The sequence below is a fragment of the Lissotriton helveticus genome, chromosome 2_2 (assembly GCF_964261635.1).
Source record: "Lissotriton helveticus chromosome 2_2, aLisHel1.1, whole genome shotgun sequence".
In the NCBI taxonomy this organism is placed as follows: Eukaryota; Metazoa; Chordata; class Amphibia; order Caudata; family Salamandridae; genus Lissotriton; species Lissotriton helveticus.
The window spans coordinates 525,217,771-525,244,697 of NC_136060.1; the positions used below are offsets into that span (position 1 = coordinate 525,217,771).

The 26,927-nt window shown below is 45.5% G+C and overlaps 2 protein-coding genes across 3 annotated transcripts in view; both read right to left on the reverse strand.

Annotated features, from left to right (window-relative positions):
* The window catches only part of LOC144821623 (intraflagellar transport protein 57 homolog), a 99,611-nt gene extending 95,224 nt beyond the window's left edge, over positions 1-4,387 (reverse strand). For both annotated transcript variants that reach the window (XM_078678862.1, XM_078678863.1), the window contains exon 1: positions 4,171-4,387. In XM_078678862.1, the coding sequence (XP_078534988.1) occupies positions 4,171-4,325 (155 nt within the window). In that variant the 5' untranslated portion in view covers positions 4,326-4,387. The remainder of the gene's footprint in view (positions 1-4,170) is intronic.
* Positions 4,388-11,096: 6,709 nt separating this feature from the next.
* LOC144821702 (solute carrier family 22 member 7-like) overlaps positions 11,097-26,927 on the reverse strand; it is a 178,883-nt gene continuing 163,052 nt past the window's right edge. The window contains exons 10-11 of the mRNA XM_078678919.1: positions 21,643-21,849; positions 11,097-11,157 (exon numbers count right to left, since the gene is read on the reverse strand). Coding sequence (XP_078535045.1) covers positions 11,097-11,157; positions 21,643-21,849 — 268 coding nt within the window. The remainder of the gene's footprint in view (positions 11,158-21,642; positions 21,850-26,927) is intronic.

Genomic DNA, 26,927 nt, shown 5'->3' on the forward strand with positions numbered 1-26,927 from the left:
TTCATGCTTTTTTGGTATGCAAGCAGCTTCGAGCAATTGCGCAGGTCTTTTTGTGGTATTTCAAATGATAATATTCTATTTATATTGTTACTGCACTGGGTTGTCCAGTTCATGGTCCTGAGGAGGCATGTTTGGTGAGAGAAGTTGTCAGGAAGATCTGCTCGGATGGCCTTTGTTACTAGCATCTCATATCTGAGTGCCATTGTGAGATGTAAAGCAGCACGCATAGAATGAAGTTGATTGGGACATGCAGAGCTGGACTAGAGTGCTGTCCTCCAAATGTTCAGCTTTATGTGTCAGACTGTGTCATGTATTCCATGTCTGTTCAGCTGGTGATGACTGGTTAGGGGCTGGTACAGTACTGAGTGATGGCTAAGACCCATGGAGGGCAGGTCTTGTGTGAGGGTAAGAGCATTAAGCAGGAAAGGGGAGTTATTGGCCAGCTTGCCTGAGCTATACTTGTTTGCAGCCTCCTGAGTGCTATGGTATTATTGTGGGTCAGAAAGGTTAATAGGAGTTGACATTACTATGTAGTGCCTTGGCTAGCCATTTATCAGCCTTCCTTATTTTATCTGGATATGGAAATAGTATACTGATTGGACTGGTGCATTTCTTAGAGCAAAATGGTTTGCAGAGTTTTTGGCAGCCTCGCAAACGTAAGTACTCCAATCCCTGGTTCCTCACCAAGCTAGCAGGCGCATTTAAAAAACTGAGACTGGAGCAGCAAAATAAAGATCCAGTAACACATCTTTTATGGCTGATAGTGCTTCCTTAACTCGACCAAAGCACTGGCCTTCAGTTTAATATTCTCAGCCGTTTGCTTGCTCAGGGGACATGAACATACTACTGCAGAACATATAAAGAAGAAACAAACTTGCGAGTAGATTGAGGCATAGTTTGCAGGGGAGGAGGGCCTTGGGAGTGGGAATCAGGAGAGAAAAAGAGAGGTGATGGTCCGGAATTGTGTGTGGAAGCTGCACATAAAACGGGGGAAACAGCAAGGAGGAGGCACACAAAAAAAATAGGGGAAGAGAAAGACAAAACAAAAGTGAACATGAGAGAAAAGCACTTTGATTTAACTTATCCTTTGAGAAGTTGATTGCAGGGAGTGCTTCTGCATGACCTAAAGTAACCAAAGGGTGGGTAGCAATAAGCTGTTCTCTTAGGCCCTAAAGCACACCTGCAATGCTCGCTTAGTTTACACAAATGATTGACAGAATGTAACCAGCATGCATGGAGACGAATGGCAGCTGTAAAAGAGTGAAACCTGGTGGGCCCTGTTATCATCTCTCTAGCTATACCTCTACCATCCTCACCAATAGGTGTTTCTTGGCAGAACGTTATGGTAAGATCGTTTTCAGTTACCAAGATGAGTCATCTCAAGAATGAGGCAGATAAGCCTGGTCTTGCTAGCTTAAAAAAGCTCTTCGAGCACACACGGGCGCCAATCCTGACTGGCTTGGATTTGTAAAAAAAAAACCTGTAACGACGCATGGGAATTCTTGTGCATCCACCCTTGCATTCTGTTGTACACCCACATTTACAAAGACTTGTACTGATGAGCTTACTGCAAAACGGTGTGCCTATCTGAAGCTGGGGTAACAAGGAGAACATCTTTATGTCTCTGCTTTACTTCCTCTTTGCATGCGTGCTGCACTATGCAGCACACATGCAAAGAGGAAGTGACTGGCTTCAAAAGATAGTTACATGAAAATGTTGGTAAACATGCTCAAAGATTTTGTGCAGGGCTCCAGACATAAATGTTGTCTTTGACCGTGTACAGCATTCTGCTGATTTTTGTTTAGGGTCATGCTTTAGAAATAAAATATACATACAGACAGAAAGGACTCTTTCTTAAGAAAATGCTATTATTCAAGTAATGAGAGAGAACCCCACCCATGGCTGCAGCATTAGGCACTTGCCTGGCAGGTTACAGTGTGGCACTAGAAGAGGTGGGTATCAGTGCACACCAGTCATGTTATGTTAGCCATTTCTGATGGTGCTCTTCCTTCTCCATTAACTAGAAATTATGAAATAAAAACTATCTACGAGACAATGCCTTCCTACCAGTATATTCCACAGTTAGCTTCTGAAGTGGTTTTGTCTTCGGACCTGGAGCACTGCATTGGCTACACGGTTGATAGCTATGCCTCTGTCAATGCTGTCTTTACTGCTGGTTGCACCTGGTGTGACAATCTTTGTTCATGCCACCCCTCCACATTCCCCCCAAAGACCTCCTTCTAAAAGGATTCCTTCCTCCAAGGAATCCAAGGATTCCTTGAGGGGCACTGATGAGGGGCAACAGTGCCCCCCTTCTCTCGATATACCCTCTCCCATGTGCATTCAATGTCTTTTATAGTGCTACTCATCCCAATGTAGGGTGTCAAGAGCGTTTCACGTCACATATTATTCGGAGACAATGACTCATAAGTGTGTAAGTCAATGTAGAGGAAATGTTACTTAAGATGACGAGGGCTGCAAGGTGTAGGCGTTGCATGCCATTCATACTGGTAGGCATTATATGCAGGGCCACTGGAATTATGTGGCAGGGTTGAATACAATATACAAGTGAAGGCAAATTATGACACATAATGCAACATATATTTTGTAGAATTACGGAATCTTTTTTTTCTTTTACTCCATCGGGATACTGCCTGGGCAAAGATGTTACCTCATAAGTACCAACTTAACAACAAAATACAAAAATATGAAAAGGAATGATGAAAAGTTAAACTTTGTGAAGGTCCTTCTACTGCGTGTGAACACCTCTTGACGCTTTTTTTTGTAAATTGTGATCCATTTGAGCAACAAACTCCAACAGATACCTAAATCACCAGAGTGAGACTGACATGTGTGTGATGTCCTCACAATTGCAGGCAAAGACCTCAGAAGTATCTGCCTCATCAGATATTTCAAAATGCACCACCCCCGGAACCCTAAAGCATGGCTCCTGTTTCAGTGCACTGGCCTCTCAAAACAAGCATTGGCATAGCCAACAGGACGCGGTGAGTGCCTCTGCACCCCCTCCAGCCCCCCCTGCAGGCCCCCCCTCCCCATGCCCGCCCCTGCAGCCCCCCACCCCTCCCTGCCCCCCCCCTTTGCAGGCCCCCTCCCCCCCTTGCAGGCCCCCCCCTCCCCATGCCCGCCCCTGCAGGTCCCCCTCCAGGCCCCCCCCTTTGCAGGCCCCTCCCCCCCTTGCAGGCCCCCTCCCCCCCCCTTGCAGGCCCCCTCCCCCCCCTTGCAGGCCCCCTCCCCCCCCTTTGCAGGCCCCTCCCCTCCTTGCAGGCCCCCCCCTTGCAGGCCCCTCCCCCCCCTTTGCAGGCCCCTCCCCCCCCTTGCAGGCCCCCCTCCCCCCCTTGCAGGCCCCTCCCCCCCCCCTTGCAGGCCCCTCCCCCCCCCCCTTTGCAGGCCCCTCCCCCCCCTTGCAGGCCCCTCCCCCCCCCCTTTGCAGGCCCCTCCCCCCCCTTGCAGGCCCCCCTCCCCCCCTTGCAGGCCCCCCTCCCCCCCCCTGGCAGGCCCCCCCCCTCCCCTCCCCCTGGCAGGCCCCCCCCCTCCCCTCCCCCTGGCAGCCCCCCCCCTCCCCTCCCCCTGGCAGCCCCCCCCCCTCCCCTCCCCCTGGCAGCCCCCCCCCCTCCCCTCCCCCCTTGCAGGCCCCTCCCTCCTTTGCAGGCCCCTCCCCCCCTTGCAGGCCCCACACCCCCTTGCAGGCCCCACACCCCCTTGCAGGCCCCCTCCCCCCCCCTTTGCAGGCCCCCTCCCCCCCCCTTTGCAGGCCCCTCCCCCCCCTTGCAGGCCCCTCCCCCCCTTGCAGGCCCCTCCCCCCCTTGCAGGCCCCCTCCCCCCTTGCAGGCCCCTCCCTCCTTTGCAGGCCCCTCCCCCCCTTGCAGGCCCCCTCCCCCCCCTTTGCAGGCCCCTCCCCCCCTTGCAGGCCCCCTCCCCCCCTTGCAGGCCCCTCCCCCCCTTGCAGGCCCCCTCCCCCCCCTTTGCAGGCCCCTCCCCCCCCCTTGCAGGCCCCCTCCCCCCCCTTGCAGGCCCCCTCCCCCCCCCTTGCAGGCCCCCTCCCCCCCCCTTGCAGGCCCCCTCCCCCCCCCTTGCAGGCCCCTCCCCCCCTTTGCAGGCCCCTCCCCCCCCTGCAGGCCCCTCCCCCCCTTGCAGGCCCCTCCCCCTCACCTGCTGAGCGCCTTCATGTTGTGCCGCCGCAGCACCTCCTCCTCGTAGCTGAGCAGCTTCAGCTTGTCCAGCAGATCCTCCATGAGCACGAACATGTGGTAGGCGGCCCCGGGCCCGCGCTCCTCCTCGTCCACCCGCCGGCCCTCGTCCGCCATGTTGCCTGTTGCCCCAGCAGGGCTCCGTTGCCACGCACGCCGGCCCCTAGCAACGGCGGCGGGTCACGTGACTGCCGGAAGAGCTACACGCATGCGCACATACCACCCACGCCGGCACCTAGCAACGAGGGCGAGTCACATGACTGCAGCGCGAGCTACAAGCATGCGCACATACAACCCACGCCGCATTTAGCAACGGTGGCGGGTCACATGACTCCTGGGCAAGCTACACGCGTGCGCCTGACCGCGAGCGGAGCCAATGGGGCATGCGCGCGCTCTCACCGTTAGCCGTTTCCGGGTTTCCTCGGTTTCTTCCAATGAGGGGCACCCACGGAGGGGCCGTGGGTCGAGGACTGATTGGGCCAAGTGAATCCTTCTCCCATTGGCTGGAGCTCGAGCAGGCTCTGTGAATGCTTTGAATGGTGGCAGCTTTAATAATGCAGTGAGCCTGGCCCCTGTGAAAACAAGCACTTGCAAAGCCAACACCTATTCAAAATCTGTGTTATTATCTAGGTTAGTGGGCAGCATTCAGGAGAGAGGTGGGTATTTATTAATTGATTAATTAATTAGTTTATTTATTTATTTATTTATTTCATGCAGTTTTATATAGCGCAAGCTTTACCCAAAGGTGTAGGAGCGCTTTAAAAAATAACCAGGTAAGTTACGAAAGCTTCCCAAGATAGAGTAACACGCTAACAAGTTACATATATACAATTACAGGTACATAAGATAGACCGAACACTCTAAAAAGTTACATATATGCAATTACAACGCTAACAAGTCGCATATTTATACTTTGAAAAATATAAAAGGTGTCAGCGTTAGGTTAGAACAGGAATTAAATACACATTTACAATGTTGACCTCAAATGAGTGCAGACCTGCCAAGTATCACGCATCAGATGTGACACTAACACATTTCAGTTCAGTGCTCCGCATCACCGCACTGAAATGCATTGTCGCGCATAATTGCTGTCACAGAAAGCGCATTGCTAACAGTCTGTTGCAGCTGGCAGCGCGCCTCAGTGCATGCATGGGCTGCTCACGTAGGCTTGGGTGGCCTCCTAGCAGCTCAGGGTCAGCCTTGCTGAGTAGCAATCAGTACTGCCAGCTGCAATGTTTCTTTTGTGATACCGGCGGTGCACGCAGCGGGGCTCACAGTCACTAGACGGCCTGAGTGTTCATGTCATAGGCCGGCCCAGGTGCAATAAATTGACAATGTCACACTTGACCCGGCAGTTGCGACGCAGGAAGCCGCCTGACGTCACTAACTGCTCGCAGAGAGCGCGGGGAGTGATTAAATGTTGTGAGGAGGACTTACTCTGAGGCGGACTGGCCCGGTTGCTTATCCCCACCCAATGGTTTGCAGGCGGCCAGAAAATCATGGTGCTAGACCTGCAGCAGCTGCACACTGTTATTTGATGGCGTCACGGAGACTGCAAAAATGATTTGCCTAATTGTAAGCCGATACAGGACTTAATGGTCAGCAGTTTAGGTTTCCTAAATAAGTTTGGCAGCAGCCCGCCAGCCGCTCGCACCACTACCTGTTATGCCGCCAGTTATATTACGATGCCTGCGGCATCTCATAAAGAGTGCAGCTCGAGTCTGGAGTCGGACCCGCAGCAGCACTGACTCCTTACGGCCAACCCATACCGTGTGTCGCTCTGATAGACTACAGTCACTAGCACAGACTTGCAGGTCAGTAATCCATATTTAACCTTGTTGAAACTATTTGTAATGTAGTCAGTGTCGTAACCGGGGTCTGACTTTCAACAGTACAATGCATAATAAGAACGTCACTGAGTCTCTGAGCCTCAGCTCTCTGCTCTCACGCTGCTCTTGAGCTGGCTGGGCAGTGCTCGGCGCTCAGTGGATGCACAGTGGAGTCCAGTCCGCTGGTACATTATTAGGTTGCTGAAAATACTGTGATGCATTACAATTGCAACCATAATTGTGCAGGCTAGGCCTACATTATCTAGTCATCTCTTTCGCCTCGTCAATAATAATTAGGAAATGCAGCCCTCTGTATACCCCCGCTTGAAACATCCTTCTTTTTCCTTTTTGTTTGTTCTTGGAAGCCTTCAGTCCTTTAGTTTGGTTTATTATAAGTGCTTTTTTGTATATCCTAATCTCTTAAGAATGCTTATGCCCGCAGAATACTTATTACCCCACTTTTTATGGCTAATCACTTTCTCCTACAGCAGTGGCCTGCGCTGGTTACAGCGCGTGGGCCCCTATAGTATCAGTTTGAAAAATGCTTGTATGATTTTCCTGGCTGAAGCAGTGGCATCTAATAAGAGTCAGATTTCGGCTGTTTGTGTTTATGCAGCATGGGGTCCTGTGTACACTTGCACTCAAATGCCCGGACTTCTGGTGGTGCAAGTGCCCTCAAATATGAAGTTGAGGACTGTAAGGTTGCGTGAAAATATCCTTTCACGTACCACCCTAACAGACAATATAACATTCCTACCGCGCCTACAACCTCGGGTGGGCTGATCGAAGCCCAGTTACAGGAGGCTTTGATGTTTGTTGACAGCTTCAAGTGTCAGCGACACCGGGTCGGTAAATCTGTAGATTTACAGACAATGTGGTGCTTACTGATTTGCAGTACTGTAAAAAGGCAGGTGTTATTTCTACTTTATACATTAACAAAACAGTGACTCGAGAAAATGAGTTCATAGCCAGCCCTGGCAAAACCATAATGTAATGGATATTTTGAGTATACTGTATGTGGCTTGCACCTTTCACATGCAATAAATAACAGTTGTCGTTGTTCGTATTATTTTATCACATAGGTAACACATAATCCCTAATTGCATATTTAATTATTGTTTAGTGCCTCTGGCATGTAGCTTCTAAGCGCTTTGTGTATTACTATCAGCAGCGCTTTGTGTATTACTATCAGCATTCTCCTATCGATCTATGCGTTATGATAGCTGCAGAGTGTGCACTTTGTTGCTGAGACCTGCAATTATGCACTCTGTCTCAGTTAGTGCTCTTCCATATCTGGTGTTTTGTAGCAGTTTTAAGACCTTAGACTTTCCCGTTGCTCAAATGCATGCAATTTCTGGTAGTTATGGTTTTCCCTCGTACTTGATTTTGCTTGCGAGAAAGTGTCACTCATAGTTGTTGAAATGTCACTCATGATTACATTGAAGTTATGAAAATGTCACACATAGCAATTTGAAACCTTGGCAGCTATGTGAGTGCCAGGTAAATTACAAAAGGTACACAAGATAGATTAAACATGCTAACAAATTATTTATATACAGTTACAGGTACACAAGTTAGGCTGATCGTGCAAACAAGTTACATATATGTAATTACAACATTAACAGGTTCCATATTATATTGTAAAAATATGAAAGGTGACAGCGTTAGGTTGAAACTGGAGTAAAATACATACTTATACAGTTATCCTCATGTGAGTGCTAGATGGTCGTAGTGGCCAAGAAATAGATTGAGTTATTCCAGGAAGTGTCTTTGGAGGAGGAGAGTCTTAAGATCTATTTTGAAGGTCCAGAAAGAGGTGGTGGTTCGGAGGGATGGAGGAAGTGAGTTCCAGATTCTGGTCGTATTACTAGAGAAGGAGTGAGCCATTAATCATTCCCTTTTGAAGGAAGGAGGTTCGAGCAGTAAGTTTTCACATTGCGTTAAGGTGTAGAGCAGCTGCCTGAGATTTTGAGTTTGTTAGCCAGATTGCGTGAAGGTGTGCAGGGCTTTGTGAGTGATGCAGGCAGTCTTGTAAATTGACCTTGCTTCGATAGGAAGCCAGCGAAGAGACAACAGTATGGATGAGATGTGATAATTTATTTTAGTCCCATACATGAAGCGAGCTGCTGAGTGGAGGATGGGTTTTAGAGGGGAAAGGTGGCATTTGGGGAGGCCAGCAAGGATAGAGTTGCAGTACTCCAATCAGGAAAGAACCAATGATTGGACCTAGGTCGTTAGGTCTTGTTCAGGAAAGAAGCGCCAAACCCCCCAGAGAAGGCGCAGTTGGTAACGTGCATTCTTGGCGATGGAATTGATATGGGACTGTAAGTTGAGCCTTTTATCTAGGATGATGCCTAGTGATTTAGCACAGTCAACAATGATAGGCTTGTTGTTGAGAATGTTCAGATTGTTCATCCAAGATTGGATTGGAGGAGGAGATAGTGAGGTCGAGAAGAGAAGGAATTCTGTTTTGGAAGGATTCAGTATTAGTTGATGAGTAGACAGCCAGTGGTGGATGGAGTGGAGCGTGGTGTTGAGGATTGAAATGTCAAGAGTGGAAGAAACCTTTAGGTAGATTTGGGTGTTATCTGCATATAGGTGATAATGGATCCCGGATTTTTTTAGGAGATTACCCAGCGGTTCAAAGTAGAGGTTGAACAGAGTGGGTGCGAGGATCGAGCCTTGAGGGACACCTTGTCCAACAGCCATTGAAGTGGAGAGACAATTAGCTATTTTAATCATCTGGGATCTGCCCGAGAGGAATGATTTGAACCATTTGAGCACTGTACGTTCAAAACCCATTCTTAGCTTTAAAGAGTTCAATAAAGACTGAAAGTGGAGAAAGAACAAAGATACATTGTGTTGGAAATGGCCCTCTTTGCAGGGTTATCCCCAAACTTTTTGCTTCTTCCTCCCTTATTTTTCCTGGCCCATGGTTGTTGGCAATAGGACTCTGGGCACTTTACCACTGCTGATCAGTGCTAAAGTGCGTAAGCTCTCTGTGTAAATTGTTATTGTAATTGGTTATCCATGATCGGCATATTTGTATCACCAAGAAGTCCTAGTCCCTAGTAAAGTGCACTGAGTGTGCCAGGGCTGGTGATACAAATGCTACTAGCGGGCCTGCAGCTCTGATTGTGCCACCCACACGAGTAGCCCTAAAATGGTGTCTCAGGCCTGCCACCGCAGTGCCTGTGTGCAGTCTGTGAACTGCCATGTCCTCCTGGTCAGTGTCCCCACTGACCAAACCTAACCCTTCCCTTTCTGTGCACATTGGTTACCCCTATGGAAGGCCCAAGGTACCCCCTTGGGCAGGGTGCAGTGTATGTGAAAGGTAGAGCATGTACTAGTGCAGGTGACATGCTCTGGTAGTGAATGAAAGCCATTGTCGTGTTTCACTATTGTAAGGCTACCTTGCCCATAGGCCATCATGGAGAATGCTGGCTACAGTGGCTACCTGCATATCTTCCCATAGGAGAAAGATAGGACATAAAAGTCTAATATCCCTGAACTCAGAATTTAATATCACATCTTTTAGGAAAGGTGTTTTTTATATCCTGTGTCTGAGAACCGCACTTTTAGAAAGTTGCTGTTCTCTTGTCTGACCTTTCTGTGTGCCTTGGCCTGTTTGTGAATTGACTGTCTGGTTTGTGAGTGGCAGGGGCTGGGTGGCTCCAAGAGGTTGAGTGGGCCCTCCCTGGGCGGAATAGCTCCATCTGCATTTAGAGTGATGGGAGGGGGTGGCACCTGAGTAGCAAATGAGTGTAGTGTACACCCATTGTGTATGTTTGAACATGTTACCCTTCGTTTCACTATTCAACTCAGCACAGTGGGAAGGATTGATGGAAAGCTGGTGTTTTCAGCTGAAACTATCATCATATTACAGTTGACCTGCCTACATTAGTATTTCCAACATTGGTGTTCCCATTCTTACCCACTGTAACTTTGCAAATCTAAACTAGACACTCGCAACAACTAAGCTATTTTGGCTTTTCCAGGACTGAGGGAAGAATGTACAGCATCTGGCAGGAAGGGGGAGACGGAGAGAGGGGAGGGATACCTAGAGAGGTGAACAACCTCTACATATGAGCTAACCACCACCCTTTCAAATGACACCCCATCTGCTCATGTCTACTCACAGATCAGATGCAATCAACATGTAGAAGTTCTATCAGGAAGTACAAGGGATCCAAGACAGAGGGAGAGAGAATGTTTTGTCATGAGGAAACAATAGCTGTCTAGCCCTAGAGACTCCAGATAAAGGGTTTTTTACATATAACTGATAAGACTGCTGCTAAACATGAACCTCTCCATCCAACATGGAGGAGGTAGTAATCTCTCCTTTCCAATCTGCGTTATACTTTAGGTGCACTGGCTTCCTCAGCATATTGCACCCCTCATCTGCAAAGACGGGCAGTACAGACACTGGGACATGGCTAAGAAGACTGGTACAATGAGTTTCCAAGAGTATGAACAAGTACCAGGTTAACCTGAATGACAAAACCAGGAGCATGACAGCACACATGTACCACACAAGGGTCTTCCAACCCTCCCCGCTCCACGGGCACATGAGAATCCAAGAACTTACCTTTACCATGGTTTCCAGAAGACTAAAGAGTCACCTGTTCTGCACAGCTCACAGGTCTGCTGCAATGTAAAGTTCCTGTGAGATGATCGCACCTTCCCTCAGGAGCCTGCTCACACATTAGACATACAAGATAAGGATGACATTTTACTCAGTTCTTCACACTGAATAAAATGTTTCCCAGTTCCATCACGAAGGACACGTCTGCAAGAATCTGCCTTGCACAGCCCCCCTCTATGTGCATTAAAGTCTATTATACTAAGCAATCTCCGAACTACTGTAAAGGTTTGTAGTGAGTAGTGCTTCACAAAAGACATTAAACATTCCAGCAGTTGGTCTCATTTTGAGATTTACTAAAAAAGTGAAAGTTACAGCCAAGAAATTGTTGGATAGTTTGAAATCTGTGAATCTAGAAAATCAGTGAATCTTTACTGTCCTTTTAAGCCAGACTGCTGCAGAGCACCAGGAGTGTTGCTAGAATGTCTGCATCTGAATGACCTCTTTTGGATCCACCGTGGGGCTCAGGGCTTTATCCCTGTGGACAAAAAAATATATGGTATGTGTGAGAATCAAAAACCACAAAGAGTTATGATTGTTGAGTAATTACCTAATTGCCATTTAACAGGTATGTCCCATTTTATAAATCATTCTTTTTTATAACCACTACTAACAAACTGTGTCACAGTGTGTGAGGTTGCAAATCTACTCACACTCAAGACCAAAAGCATGGAAAGATATGCTACTATCTGGCCAAACACACATTCCCTCAATCTGAAGTTTTGAACTCTACTTCTGTCATTTCTCACCTGAAGCAGACTGATTCCATCAAACTCAGCACAGTGCTTCAGCTCTACTCCAAATCCTTTTATTTTATGTTAGAGCCAACGAATATGGCTGTTAATGATAGTGAAGAGGGTAGTATATTCCATTTAAGTATGTTTGGGGCAAATGTATCAAAGCAATTTTTAGTCACAAACGCTGCAATTCGCAGAAAAGCAGCATTTGTGACTAAAAATTCCGAAAACTATATGTATGAAAACGCATAGCAAAATTAAGGAACCGCAAAATTTGTGTTTCCTTAATTTTGCATAAGCATTTAAGGAATCACAAATTGCGATTCCTTAAATGCTATGCATCAAACATTCAGTTTTTGCAATTTCTCCTTTAGAAATCGCAAATTACCACCAACTTCAGATTGGTTGTAATTTGCAATTTCTTTCACAAATGCACTTTTTGGCATTTGTTAAGGTGCCATATGGTGCACATACATGCCCTCAGGGCATGTATTTGCGCCATATGCGCACACATGTAAATTTCAGGGTTGCATCAGGGTGCCCTTATGACACCCTTGCACCCTTGAAATTATTCTCAATTTGCGATTCTCAAATTGCGATTCGCAAATTGAGAATAACTTCCTATTCATTCCTACGAGCCTCCTGGCCCATAGAAATGAATGGGAAAGTATTCCTTAATTGCGATTCGCAATTTGCTAATCCCAATTAACCTCATCGCTGTGGCGCGAATTCCGCCACAGTGCTGAACATTCCGATCGTGGGCGTGGTCATGACGGCTCCCGGCCGTCATCAGCACCCGCCCACCGTGACTCATGACGGCCGGGAGCCGTCATGAGCATGGAAGAGGTTAAGGAATATTAAGAAATCGCCAAAAAATTTTGATTTTCTACATACATCCCATTTTGCAATTCTCAAATAGCGTTTCTCAAAAAATCGCTATTTGAGAATCGCAAACACGGATGTTGATACATCTGCCCCTTAGTGTTTTCTGTTTTAGAGGTTCGCAACTGATGTTCATGTGGCATAGACAAAGGTGCTGATCTGCATGCTCAGATATCAGACGTCTTTGGCACCCCAATAAAAACAATCTTGTAATTTCTTTCAATATTGTTTTACATTATATATGTATTCTAAGGAGCTTACAACTAATTCACTGAGATCTGTAATATTCTGTGCTACTTTCATAAGGTATGTTCTTTAATGGAGATCTGCAAAGCTGCCATCTGGGCTTCAGGGCAGACCTTCAGAAAACACTGTTATTGGCTCAACATTTATGAATTCTGCTAACAAATGGTAGTCTTGAGACTGAGTATCTGGTGTTCTTTTAATTTTATTGTCTTCTATGCCCTCATTTTGTCATGGTTCAGTTGTGAGGGAAAAATCCTGGAAGGCAAGGCAAAATGTTGCAAGCATCGTCTAATGGAGGCATAAACAGTCGTGCACACGTGTTGCGGGGCCTACATTAGCATGTAAGCAGATTGTAGCAAAAACATTTTTTAAATTCAAACTGTGTGCTCAGACCGTGTACTGGGAAGGTAGATTTGGTGAAAACCCTGATTTACTCTTAAACCTCAGTCCCTTCTATTATGGTAAGTTTTCAGCAAAATGGCACTGATTACAATTTGCAGTGTTGGCAGGGTGAAAACTTTGCAAACAAAATCACCACGCAGTAACGCCCTACCAGCAATGTAACAGTATAAGTTAGGTCCCATGGAATGGGTGGTGCTACCATGGACTTACCAGGTGCTATTCTGCACAGTTTTCCCCTTTTTGAGTGCAAATGCTACAATTTTAATCCTGCTTGGAGTAGGTGGTGAATGGGAGCTGTTGGGAAGGTGCTGGGCGGGGATGAAGGAGTGAGTTGAGAGGGTAGCAGGGAAGGGGAAGAGATTGCCTGGCAGGTAGGAACATTACAAGCTACTTCCTTGCTGAAAACAAATTCTCAGGCATCCACATGAACAGATGCTTAGGTGCTATTGCAGAGAACGGCTCAAGTTTTTCATCAGTCTACTTTTCTGGCCTGTAAATCAGATTTAGGGCCAGATGTAGGTAGCCTAATTCCGGTCGGTAACGGCCGAAATTACCGAATTTCGGCCGTTACCGACCGGTATTAGGATTTCCAGATGTAGGAGCCCAAAAACGAAGGATTCGGTAATTTACAGAATCAGTAATTTAAGGAATCGTTAAATTTCTGAATTCTTAAATATCGATTCGGTAAATTACCGAATCCTGATTGTAGGGAGCTCTCAAATGAGTGATTTTCCCATTTTAGGATTTGTTATTTACCACCAACTACAAGTTGGTGATAAATAATGAAAACCTTTGAAAAAGCCTTTTTTTTTGCTTTTCCAACAGTGTCATGTTGCAGACATACATGCCCTTAGGGCATGTATGTCAGCAACATGTGCACCCATACACAATTGAGGGGTGCAACAGGGTGCCAAAGTGACACCCTGCCACCCTGCAATGTTTTCCCCCTTTTACCGAATCGGTATTTACCGATTCGGTAATTGACATTCATTCCTATAGGCCTCGGTATGATTCGGTATTTTAGAGTCGGTAAAATGGAATTACCTACATCTGGCCCTTTGTGTTATCACGTTATGGAAAAAACAGGTGTATGAACATTGGGCTGGTTAAGTTAAGGTGAGAGATATACAATTCAGGGATACGGCTCCTTCTATATCATAAGCAAGCTTAAAGTCTCTCTGTTGGTCTTATAAGAACTCACGTTCTTCAGTCAGCTATTCATCATGCCATGATATATTAATAGAGAGGCTTTCGACGAAGCCTGAGAACAGAGATTCACACTGGTCCAGGAAATATAAGCAGACTCCAGATGTTTGACAGGTAGAATAGGCCATTCTTGCTTTTGTGTCCATGACAGAAAAAAGCAAAACTATAATGAAGGCTTTCTGACAATCTGATCTCCATTTCACGTAGAACAAAATGCAGCAGCAGGAGTTGGGCTTTCTATATCGAGCAGGGTATGGATGTTGAGCTGGAACTGTTTAGGTGTAATAGGATTTGATAACATGTCTTCGGGATGGTTGGTGATGGGACTGGGAGTGTTTTGGTCTAAGATTGAAGTATGTTGGAGTTGGTTGATGATACACTGTAACCTTCATAAATAAAACAAATAAAATATGTTTAAAAGAAAAAAAGAAAAATGCAGCAGCACTATAATTAGAGCTTCCTACCTATACTACCAAGTAAAGAGCAAGGGAACTTTAATTATAGGTCTTTTTTTATTTCTATGTAAAGCGAAATGCGGGTAACAAGGAGTCCTTTATTATAGTCTATGTAATACGCGGGGTAAATCAGCGTGAAGCATCCCTGTCTGCTGCTCTTTCGTTAATACCCTGAGATCCAATAGGACTTAATGGGTCATCCATGGTTGAAAATAAAGCAACAAATGACCCGATTAATTACCAGTAATCTTCATTCCTCTGAGTCCTGGTCTTCCACGCCATAGGATAGTTTTCCTTCCCTTGCTTCTCGGTCCAGTTGTTTGCTTTATTTACAGGTGAAGTTCTGTGTGTGCTTCCTTTTTATAGTGTATGGAGGAAGAGAAAGTCAACCATAATGGAGGGATAGGGAACTAGTGTGCTAACATTTTATTGGAACTTTCTGTAGGAAGACTAAAGCTCAATATGTTATTACTGTGGCGAGGAAGACGAACAAGGAGACAATGTCACAATGAAAGAATAAACTGGGAGGAAAACAAAAATGCAATACATAGATTTTAACAAAATCACATCTATGTCAAGGTATATGTGGTGAACAAGCAGGAAACAACCACAAGTAATGGGGGCTGAGGAAATTGTAGTTTTATTTGTAGACAGAGCTGCCGGGAAACACAGCAAACCAGCCATCGCTCCTCAGCCAACTCACAAATAATACTCTGACAAATACCTTTACATAATTCTACATTCTAACAGTAGTCTTGGTCCCAGCTGAAGGCTACATTGGAGTGGAAGATTGTGTCCAGCAAAAGATGTTAGGCGCAAAATTCGCAACAAATTAGGGCATTTTGCCAAAGGATGCCAGAGTCAAGGAAAACAATTTAATAGGAGTAATACCGTAATGGCCAATCAAGGGGATGAAAATGGTGAAAATCATTTAGAAAAACTACAAGAAGAGCTCCAGGATATGGTATTAGTAGTTAGTGATGACATGGTTGTGGCAGGGCATCTGTCTACTTGTGTGTATCCTTATGTAGATATATCAATAGGAGATAAATCAGTTAAATTACAGGTTGATTCAGGTGCAAGAATATCGCTATGTTGACTCAGGAGTTATTCAATGAATTGTGGCCCGGAAGAATGCTTGAACCACCGGCCTGCGCTCTGGTATGCAATGAAGTATGCTGTATAGACATGTCCACGTTTTTTTAACATGTCTTAATCCTCAAGGGAAGGAAGATTTTTGGGAATGTGTATGTCGCTGTCAAAGGTTTGAATATCCCGGGTTGGTTTCATGAGAGTTTTTTTTAAATGATTTTGAAGCCAGGCACCAGTGAACAAGTTTCCGTAGTAGATGTTGATGGAGTGTGTGCAGATGATTGTAGCACAACTGAGAATATATGCACAAAAGTTTGTAATGCATTTTCTGGTGGATTTGGGTTGATCATGGGTTTTCAACACAAGATCAAAGTGAAGGAGGAGTAAATTCCTGTTAGATAGGGAATTAATGAGGCTGTTTGACTCGGGTATAAATGAACCGATTGAATCTTCCCTATTGTTATCCCCTCTTGTGGTAGCTCGCAAGAAGAATGGTATGCTCAGGGTCTGCGTAGATTTGCGCAATCTTAACAGAGCCATTTGGATTGACTCACACCTTCTTCCAAAAATGTCAGATAAGCTAGCTGCTGTTTCTGGTGCTAATTGATTCTGTAACTTGGGTCTTGCAACAGCTTACCACCAAGTAGTATTGGATACGGAGTCCAGATGTTAAGCAGCATTTTTATGTCCAATTGGCAAATTTCAATATTGCAGGATGCCATTTGGGTTAGCTTCAGTGGCATCTGTATTCCAGCGAATAATTTACCAACTACTTAAAAATGTTGATGAGTTGTCGTATTCCAAAACGATGTTCTGGTATATGGTGAAACTAAAGAAGAACATCTGACCATTCTGAAATGGGTGCTGTTGATTCTCCAAGATAAGGGTATTATCCTTAAATTCAAAAAGTGTGAATTTTTAAAAAAACGTATAGAGTATTTTGGATACGTAGTCTCAGTAGAAGGCATTGACCCCAGACCAAGTCTTGTCAGTGCTATAATCCAAGTGCAAGCTCCAAAAGATAAAGGTGCTCTTAAATCTTTAATGGGACTGTGTGAGTTTTATTCTCGCTTTGTACCGGATTATGCCTCTCACATTGCAAACACATTGCAACATGCTTAAAAAGGATGCTTTTATGAATTGGGAGGATTATTTTCAAAATTAGTTTGAATGGGCAAAAAAACACCTGGCAGGCTCGAAAGTGCTGAAACCTTTTAACCCTAGGTTACCGTTTTACATCACGGTTGATGCTTGCAATGATGGTTGAAGCTTTGTATAGCCTCAACAAAACGGGGTGGTTGAGAATACCATCAGTTATGCTTGTAGAGTATTGAGGGTGGCCGAAATGTATTATTCAACAATAGAAATCGAGTTGTTAGCATGTTGGTGGGCTATCCAACAATTCAAAGAAAAACCAAAGGTGATGATGGACGGAGCGTTGACTATACAAACACTCACCCCAGTCAACTGATCTGGGTTTAATCCATCACCGTTCTTTAGCTCACTCCGCCACCCCAGTTCAGACATGGCCATATGAAATCAGTCTGACCCTGTGCCTCATGGGAACAGTCCAGCCCGAACCGCCAAGCCATGTCTTCCCTGGACCGGAATCAAGCTTCCCAGGACCGGTTTCTGGCATTACAGCCGTCTTCAGCCGGGCTTGCTTGACTCCAGTGGCAAAGTGAGCAAGGGACTCACGTCTGAGCATACCCTGGCAACTTAGGGCGAACAAAGAAAACCAAAGGTGATGATGGACGGAGCGTTGACAATACAAACACTCACCCCCAGTCAACTGATCTGGGTTTAATCCATCACCGTTCTTAAGCTCACTCCGTCACCCCAGTTCAGACATGGCCATATGCAAATCAGTTTGACCCTGTGCCTCATGGGAACAGTCCAGCCCGAACTGCCAAGCCATGTCTTCCCTGGACTGGAATCAAGCTTCCCAGGACCGGTTTCTGGCATTACAGCTGTCTTCAGCCGGGCTTGCTTGACTCCAGTGGCAAAGTGAGCAAGGGACTCACGTCTGAGCATACCCTGCCAACTTAGGGCGAACAAAGAAAAACCAAAGGTGATGATGGACGGAGCGTTGACAATACAAACACTCACCCCCAGTCAACTGATCTGGGTTTAATCCATCACCGTTCTGGCAGGTTCGAAAGTGCTGAAACCTTTTAACCCTAGGTTACCGTGTTACATCACAGTTGATGCTTGCAATGATGGTTGAAGCTTTGTATAGACTCAGCAAAACGGTGTGGTTGAGAATACCATCAGTTATGCTTGTAGAGTATTGAGGGTGGCCGAAATGTATTATTCAACAATAGAAATCGAGTTGTTGGCATGTTGGTGGGCTATCCAACAATTCAAAGCATGTATGTGGGGAACAAAGTGTACTGTGAAAACAGATCATAAACCGTTAGTTGCCATTTTGTCCTGGGAAAGGATTAAAGAACAGAAACCCAGAATATCAACATTATTACCCAATCTGCTGCAGTTTAATTTTGACATTGTCCATATCAAAGGGGGGCATAAATGTACATGCAGATTCTTTTTTGTAGTTTGCTAGTCCGGATGATGGTGCGGATGGAGTGGATGACACTGAAGAGAATTCTTTTATTGCTTCTGTAGATTTGGAAGGAATGTGTTCTCTGATGGAACGTGAATGGAGAGGTGGTGTGGTTGACATGTCCTGGTCGTGAATTACAGTGTAATTTGTATTTTACAACTGCAAGGCTATCCGTCCCATAGGAAATAATGGGAGTTTTCCTTATAACATCTTATAAGCATAACTTCCCATTGGGACAAGATAGGGAAATGGAGTTTAGTATGCCTGGACTCAAAATGTAAAAATGCATCTTTTTGTAAAGATGATTTTTATGTTCTATGTTTGGAAACACCACTTTTAGAGAGCAGGTATTTTCTTGCTTAGCCATTCTGTATGCCTCTGCTGGGTTTGTGGATTGACTGTCTGGCTTTGGAGTGACAGGGGCTGGGGGATGTGCAGTGGCTCCAGAAAGTCTGGATGAGTCAGGTCTGGGCTGAATAGACATGGGCTGCATTTAGTGTAGTGGGAGGAGATTTCCTTGCACCTGAGTGGGCCTGGTTTTCCTTGCATAATGCTGTCTCCACCTCCTGCCAGGAAGCTGGGCCAGAGGGGACCAAACTGGTTTGGACTAAGCACAGTCACTCTCTGCCTGAGAGAAACAAAGGGATTTTGAGTATAAATATTTGGGCCCAGAGACCCCAGAATTTTAGAACTCTCTGAAGTCAAAGAACCTGCCAAGAAGAAGAGCTGGAAGAACTGCCAGGAGGAGTTCTGCCCCTTTGCAGTGTTGTTGCTTTGTTCGGTTGGCCTGCAGTTTTTGCTTTTGCCTTGGGCAGTGAAAGGACCAGACTGAACTTTTTTTTACTTGTGCTGAGTATCTCCAAGGGCTTGAATCAGAGTTTGCCTCCTGTTCTGAAGTCTCTGGGACTGCAAAGTCTTTACCAACTTCTGGGTACCGCTTATGGAACTGTTGTTTCAGTTGCCACAGAGAAGGGAAATACAACTGACTCTGTCACCGACTCTGTCGCTGGCTCTGTGTCCTGACGGCACTGCAGAAGGCACCGTCCGCATCTTGCACAGCAACCTCGGTCTCACCAACAACGACGACCGCCACCGCCACTACCAAGCTGCTGCTTGCACCATGACCTGTGGGCACCGCACTATGCACTGCCTCGCTTCACTTCTCCATCCTGGTCTCACCAACGCTGTCACTGCTGTTGACTTCGACACCCATGACCACATCGTGGCTGGGGACACCGCTCGTAAGATTCATGCCACACTGCCACATCCCACACAGCCATCTGGGCTGATCGACAACAGCTCCCGCTAACCGTCTCTGTCCCTTGCACCACAACCTGCCAGCACTGCATCAAGCACCGCCTTGCCCTGCACCATAAGCCTTGGTCTCACCAATGCCGTCTGGACAATTGTCACCGAGCCGCTGCCTGCACCGCATCGAGAGGGCACCGCACCCTGCACCGCTTTCATTTTGCAACGCAACCACACCGGTTACCATGACCGGCTTACACCAACCTGCCAGCCACAACGAGAAAGATACTGTTACCAAGTCTGTCCATGCTTTCGTTGACCTGTACCGACGAGCTCGGCTGGAACTTTAAGACTCTGTTGTTTTCAGTATCACGGTAGCCCTGGAAGGAGCTACCGACTCGTACGAACTGTGTTTTTCAGATATTTCTGTAAGTTTGACAATATCTTGCTAAGTATATATTTTTAAGTACTGTATTGTGAATTGTTTTATCATTTTGGTCTAATTGTAAGTATATAAAGTATTAGATATTTTTCCAAACTGGTGTGGTGTCCTTTTGTAGTGTTTTCACTGTGTTACTGTTGGTTATGTGCAAATGCTTTACATACTTCCTCTGAAATTAGCCTAACTGCTCGTGCCAAGGTGCCTTGGGAGTGAGCAGAGGTTATTTTAGAAGTGTAACTCCCTTATCCTGACTCGGAAGAAGGGTCCCTACTTGGACAAAGGTACCTACCTCTGCCAACTAGAGACCTCCATTTCTAACAGGGGGCTAGTGAGCAAGCTGATCTACAGGTAAACTTATCCTCTGGGGGGGTCTGGAATCAATCTGGACACCAGTCCCATAGTTTATGTTGTCTAAACATGCAGATCCTATATAGATTTATAGGAATTACATGACACCACCCTTGCAAGCTATTGAATATCCTGAAAGAACCTTGAGAAAGATTAGGGTGAATCTGGTAGATCCATTTAACAGGTTGCAGAGCCAGTTTCGCTTTGCTTTGGTAGTAGTTGATTTGTACTTGAAGTGCCCAGAAGTTTAGTTTGCTCCTGAACCTAACGCCAAGGCAGTAGTTGATTTTATCAGGGAACTTTTCCTCAGGGAAGGTTTCCCTCGATATTTGATTTCTGATAATTGTGTTCGATTTGTCAATGACGTGGTTGGAGATTTTCTTAAATCTGGTGATGTCAAGCATTTAAAGACATATTTTTATCATTGCCAAACCATTGGCCAGGTGGAACGTATAAATCATGTGTTGGTCCATTGTGTCAAGTCGGCTGTCAACAACAAGTGTGTAGTTGTCAATGGGGTAAGGTCTATGTTGTGGTTTTACAGAAACACTCCTCAGTCCACCACTCATGTTTCTCCTTTTGAGATGTTGAGAACAAAAAAGCCAGCCACCAAGAAGACTTGCCCAGGGTGGGTGAGCAAATGGGTCAAGTTTGGAATGGATGCTAATGTTTGTGATGCAGAAGCAAGAACTAATGTGGAAGTGGCCAAGTTGAAACCTAAAGTAAATTTTGATAATTGCAATTGTGTTAAGATGAGTAAATTTAAAGTAGGTGATGATGTTTTCTTTAAAAGGGGTGGTTTTGTTCATAAAAGTGGTGGCAAGTTTGATGGAACGTTCGTGGTTGACAAAGTATGTGGAAATGCTGTGAGTGTATGTGGGTCTAATTGGGGGAATGTGGAAAGAGTGGTCAAATCCGTACATGGGTCAGGCTCAGAAGAGTTAAGTGTTTCCGTGAAAAGTCAGGTGCAATGAAGATGGGAAGTCCTGGAAGTGATGTTCAGATGAAAGACAGGAAAGGGGTATCTGATGTCTGTGAAGTGGAAGCAGAAATTGTGTTATGTAGGAGTGGGCGTTGTTCAAGGTTACCTGTCATGTTCAGGCAGTGACCCAAGAATTTTCCATTCCTATCTTTAACTAAGCTTGCCTGTCAGGTTCAGGCAGTGTCCCTAGGATCTTACACAGCAAACCAGATGTCGCTCCTCAGCCAACTCACAAAGAAAACTCCGGCAAAGAACATTACAGAATTGCAAGTTTTCTATAGACCCCCGAATATGTTCAATCTGTAAATGTTCATCCTATAAACAGTCATCCATACAGATTAGAGGGGCATGCCTTACCGTGTCTTTTCTGTGTCCTCTATTGTGTCAGGTAGCCGCATGTTGAGGGTCTCATGTAGGCAATAAGTTATCAAACCGCAGGCAATGGCCACCGAGCAGTAGATGACCTGCGGCAGAGGCTTCCATACTTCATCCAGGAGCAAGACCAGTGGAGACACAGTCGCGCCTATACGGCCAAGGAATGAGCTGAACCCACAACCATTGTGCCTGGAAGAACAGAGAGCAAGAATAGCCTGAAGACGAGGGTATCTAACTCGGTTTGGGACAATTTATATTATAATGTGTTGTAAGAATATTCTAACATGAATGCACTCACACATCATCATCTTCCTCAACATTATTTTAGATCTGCATCTCTATAGTTATTTATATCCTGCAACAGAAACTTTGTGCACACCTTTTGCAGAAAAGGAAGACAATAAAATTGATTGTTCTGCAAGTATGTCCTGCAATTTTCCCTGGTATCCATTTTAAACAAAGTTATAACTCTTCAGAATTATTATTTAAATTGCATTCGCTGTGATAAGTCTACCACTTCCATTCTTCTCTCTTTAGTCCATCCCATTGATCCATGTCTCCATATTATCATGCACATTTTGCTGCTTTTGTTATATTAAAAATGTAAAACATATTGTCTCATTCAACATTTTCTGATTTGCATGGGATAGTATAATAAAGTTTGCAGTAGTGTTTACTTTCAAAAAAGCAAGTGATCATTTCTGGCTAGCAGGGCTGGCACTGACTTTTCTTTGTTCCATTGTCACACATGCAATCCAGTCTAGCAATCACCTTTTAGGTCTCGTCTGCGAAAAGCGCACGAAAGCGCGCTCTCGCTGAGAGAACTATAGTCGTCAGCTCACCCGACAGCGAGTGGAGACAAGAGCTGGCCACGCGCACCATTAGGAAGCATGGCAGAGTTGGATTCCGACGCGCGCCTTGGGATTGGGTCGCGCGCGTGTGTTTCTGCCATAGAGAGCTTTCGACGCGCGCCTTGGGATTGGGTCGTGCACGTGTGTTTCTGCCGTGGAGAGCTTTCGACGCGCGGCTTGTCTTTCCTTGCCCTCTCTCTCACCTCGCTCCTCCACCCCACTCTCTCTGCTGAACCCCTCGCCACTCCCTTCCAAACATTCATGAGACTCCCAAAGCTTGCAAGATCTCTGCCTTGATTGAAAGGCAGCTCGTGGGATACAGATGTTGCTCCCAGACGTGAAAGAGTGACATGATTTTCTACAGAACACGCAGCAAGGCAAACCTTGTTTGGCGAGTGACGGCTCAGTTACGTATTTACTGCCACCAGTGTGATTGACTTCGAAGTCTGCTGACAGCTGCGTGGAACTCGAATGTGACCAGCATCTGGCAGTGAAAACACGCTGCCCTGGGCATTGCGCAAGATGGAGGCTCCGCTAAGGTGCTTCTGGTGTGATGCACCTCTTCACAACAGACGTGATGTTTTCCCCTCGTAATTGCCAGTGTGAAAGGAGGCCTGGGCCGAGAGTGAGCTCTCTCGCTCTGACTTGGTGTCTGCGCAGTGGATGAACAGGAGACTGCTCGCGCCGGCGTGAATATTTTCCTACCTCAGTCTCTGCATTTCCACCGTGACTTCCCGCCACTGTCTCAGAAGAGACTCAGAACCGAACTGTAGCGTCCCCCCTCTGATTCTCTTTTAGTGCATTGGAATCTCACTGCCCCATTCTTACAGAAATAGTGACTGTCCGGTTTGGCACATATTTATTGTGGGCTTTCAGCCAACCTTCTTCATATGTTCTTGTGGCAATCTCATTTTCCTCCCGCCCAAACAGCGTTCAGCAAGGGCAGTGGGTCAGCCCACTTCTGCTATTGGCTAAGGTCAGAGTAGAGTGATGGCATTCTGTTATTTCACAAAGATCACATCCACACACAAAGCAGTTCCCTTCAGTTCTGCTGAATACTACGGTCACGTGTGCTTTTTGAGACTAAAACCAAAGTTTTTACTTTCAGTCAATTTTTTTTAAAGCTAGAATTACCAGGGCCAGGCAGCTTCCTCAGGAACAACGTTTTGGCAAAAAACACAACAAAACTAGTATTGATAAAGCCAAAAAGCAGCCAATGCCAGACCTACAGGCTTTGTCAATGTGTGTCCTGCTTGGTGTATTGTGCGATCCTGGTCAAATTAGGTCATGCCTCTGTGCGTCAGTTCCCTTACCTACGGTTTACAGGGCTATATGAATACTTTGAAAAGGAGTGTAGGGTGCAAGTCTCAAGGAATGGAAAGACAGTTCTCCTCCTGTCTCCTGGGCCGATTTACGGCTCGCAGGCTGACCTCCGCCCCAGCTTGGCCGGGCAGAGACAGGCAGACAGGCCAGTTCATCATGCCAGGTGGCCTAATGGCTTCCCCCTGTCAGCGGGGGAGCACCCCTTGAGAGAGCAGGGCTAAGCCCAGACATCTCTCCTCTTGGGATGGTCTGTAAACATCCGTGGTGGTGATGTCCTGCAGATGCTGTCTGACCAACTCCAGCGGACACGTCACACCACATCCCAGGCCCGGGCTCTCCCAGTGCTGCCGCTCACGAGCACTCCCCCCCCCCCTCATGAACAAAGGGGACAGGAGATGGGTTCTTGAGCAGGGCTGACACAGTATGTACCTTTGTATCCATTAATGCAACCATTTTTTCCCCAACGACCGTCCCCAAAAGGCATAAAAAGTGCAATAACAACGTTCTTTTGAGAAATGTTTTCATGCTTTGCTGACAGTGGCGTCGCTATCAATGGTACAGCAAGTGCAGTGACACCGGGGCCCAGGGTTGTTAAGGGCCCACTGGGGAGAGTATGTGGCCTAACAAGCTAAGGCGGTGGAGCTCAAATCTGGGGAACCGGCTTGGAGCCTTGACAATGACGCTCATCATCCTGTAATTCTACTTACCAGTAAATTAAGTCTGTTAGTTCTTCTTCTTTAGTCTGTCCCTTGGCGCCGGGAAACCCACTGCGGGTAGCTGTGCACATTATAAGTTTAAATAAATAAAAATAAATAAAATAAATAAATAAATAATAAATTCTGGACAAATCATTCAATCTCCCCGTGCCTAACGAAAACAAGCACGTTTTTAGTGCGCTGCACCTCTTGACAACAAACGCCGTGTTTTCCCCTCGTTCCCAGGTGCCAAAATCTAAATGTTGCCGTTTTTACCTAAATAAACGCCACCTGTAAACATGATTCAAGGGAAATAAACCAGTGGAGTTTGAATAATGGCAGTATCCTAGCTTGGTGTAAACTCCTTCGCGAGTCACAACGAAGCAGGAGTATCTTACTACCCTTCTTTACACTGCATTCTCTGTAAACATATGTATCCGTGTGCACGTTTTCACCAGGAGACCCCTCGGCGAGGGCCTCTCACAGTGCACGATAAGTGAAAGCACTGTACAGGAGTAGTGAACAGGCTCAGCTTCATTCACAAACAATGTTTATATACCAATTGCAAATAAAAATTTTTTTTAATGCAAAGCCTTGTCATTTACAATGCCAGTAACTCAAACTTTAATGCTGAGAGACCTATTGCATTGCAAATGCTTGTTTTATGACCCAGCCCACATCCAGTTGGTGGTAGTACTGAAACCAGCTGGGATATATGTCTAGATATATTAGTTCTTCTGTTGAATAAGTTTTCAACTTACACACTTCCAATTTCTAATTTGTAAACTGTTGGTAAAGTCTGCCAAAAGTATACACTTATCCTCTGTGTTTAGGTATACACATTAAAATCTGCACTCATACTTTTCAAAATACTTGATACTATTTTGTTACATCAGCCACAACCTCTTATATACATCATGATTATCCTTGTCCAATAGAATTTGTTTTACCACTGTGTTGATTTGTTTATGGAAAAGGAAAGAAATGCTGTCTGCTTCTGCTGGGTCAGTTGCACGTGCACCAAGAAATTCTTGCCATGTCCATGGACGTCATTTAGGGGTTGCCAGTGGTGGCAGCTGTGGCCGCTGGCTTGCCCCTTGTGTCCCCTGGCATTGTTTTTGCAAACCCTAGCTTCAGACATGGCAAAATCAGTGCTACAAAGCCAGGGGCAGCTCGTCCTTATGGACATCGGTTGGGGCTCGAACCTCCTTTTAAAATGCCCACATGCATCAAAGGGAATTGCATTCGCTAACGGTGCGAATCACAAAATTCGTCCGTTTGCGAATGCAATTTCATTTTTTGGATGCATCATTTTTTTTTTGTTTTTTTCGCAATTTAGGGAATCACAATTATGTTGCGATTTCTTAAATTGCGAGTGCATTTAAGAAATCGCAATTTGTGATTTCTTAAATGCAATGGATTTATAATTTTTTTTTTTGCAAATTCGCAAATTGGAATGGGTAAATTACCATGAAGTCAACCTTCATGGTAATTTGCGAAAACTTTCAAAAATGCACAAAAGTGCATTTTTGAAAATTTCATTTTACACAATGTACTTAAAGATACATTTCAGGGGTGTAGGGGGGAAGTCCTTTGAACCCTCCCCTACACCTTTGAAATGGCATTCTCATTTTGCGATTCCTTAATTGCGAATCTCAAAATGAGTATGCCTTCCCATTGATTCCTATGGGCCTCTTGGCCCATAGGAATCAATGTAAAAAGATTCCTTATTTGCGATTCGCAAAATTGGGAATCGCAAATAAGGAAAAATAAGAAATCGCAAAAATATATGCGAATTTTTAATGCATAGATATTTGCGATTTCTAGATTGCGATTCCTTAATTTTCGCAGTTTAGGAATCGCAAATACCAACAATGATGCATGTGGGCAATAGTAAATAATAGTATATTATTCAATATTAATGTAATTAAAATGTAGTACAATTAGCTTAATATGACCCTCCACAGTTGCTTTTGAGCTGTTTGAGCTAGAAACAATTTGTTTTTGCAAAAATCTGCAGATTATGCAGTTGATGATTGATTATGTGGCAAATGTGGCAAATCTATAATTATGCAAAAATCGCCACAGCCGCACAATCGCATAATTCCAGTGGCCCTGATTATAGTTGTATTCTTATAAAGATGCTACAGCGCTTCCAACAACCATGGCTGTTTTGGTTTTTCTTCCATTATAGCCCCCTTTCATCCTGACTCAACTTTAACCCCTTCGGCGCTCATGACGAGCTGAGCTCGTCATGGGTTGTGCCGCTCGCACGTTGATGGCGAGCTCAGCTCGTCATGGGTTGTGCCGCTCGCACGTTGATGGCGAGCTGAGCTCGTCATGGGTTGTGCCGCTCGCACGTTGATGGCAAGCTCAGCTCGTCATGTAACGCGGCTTT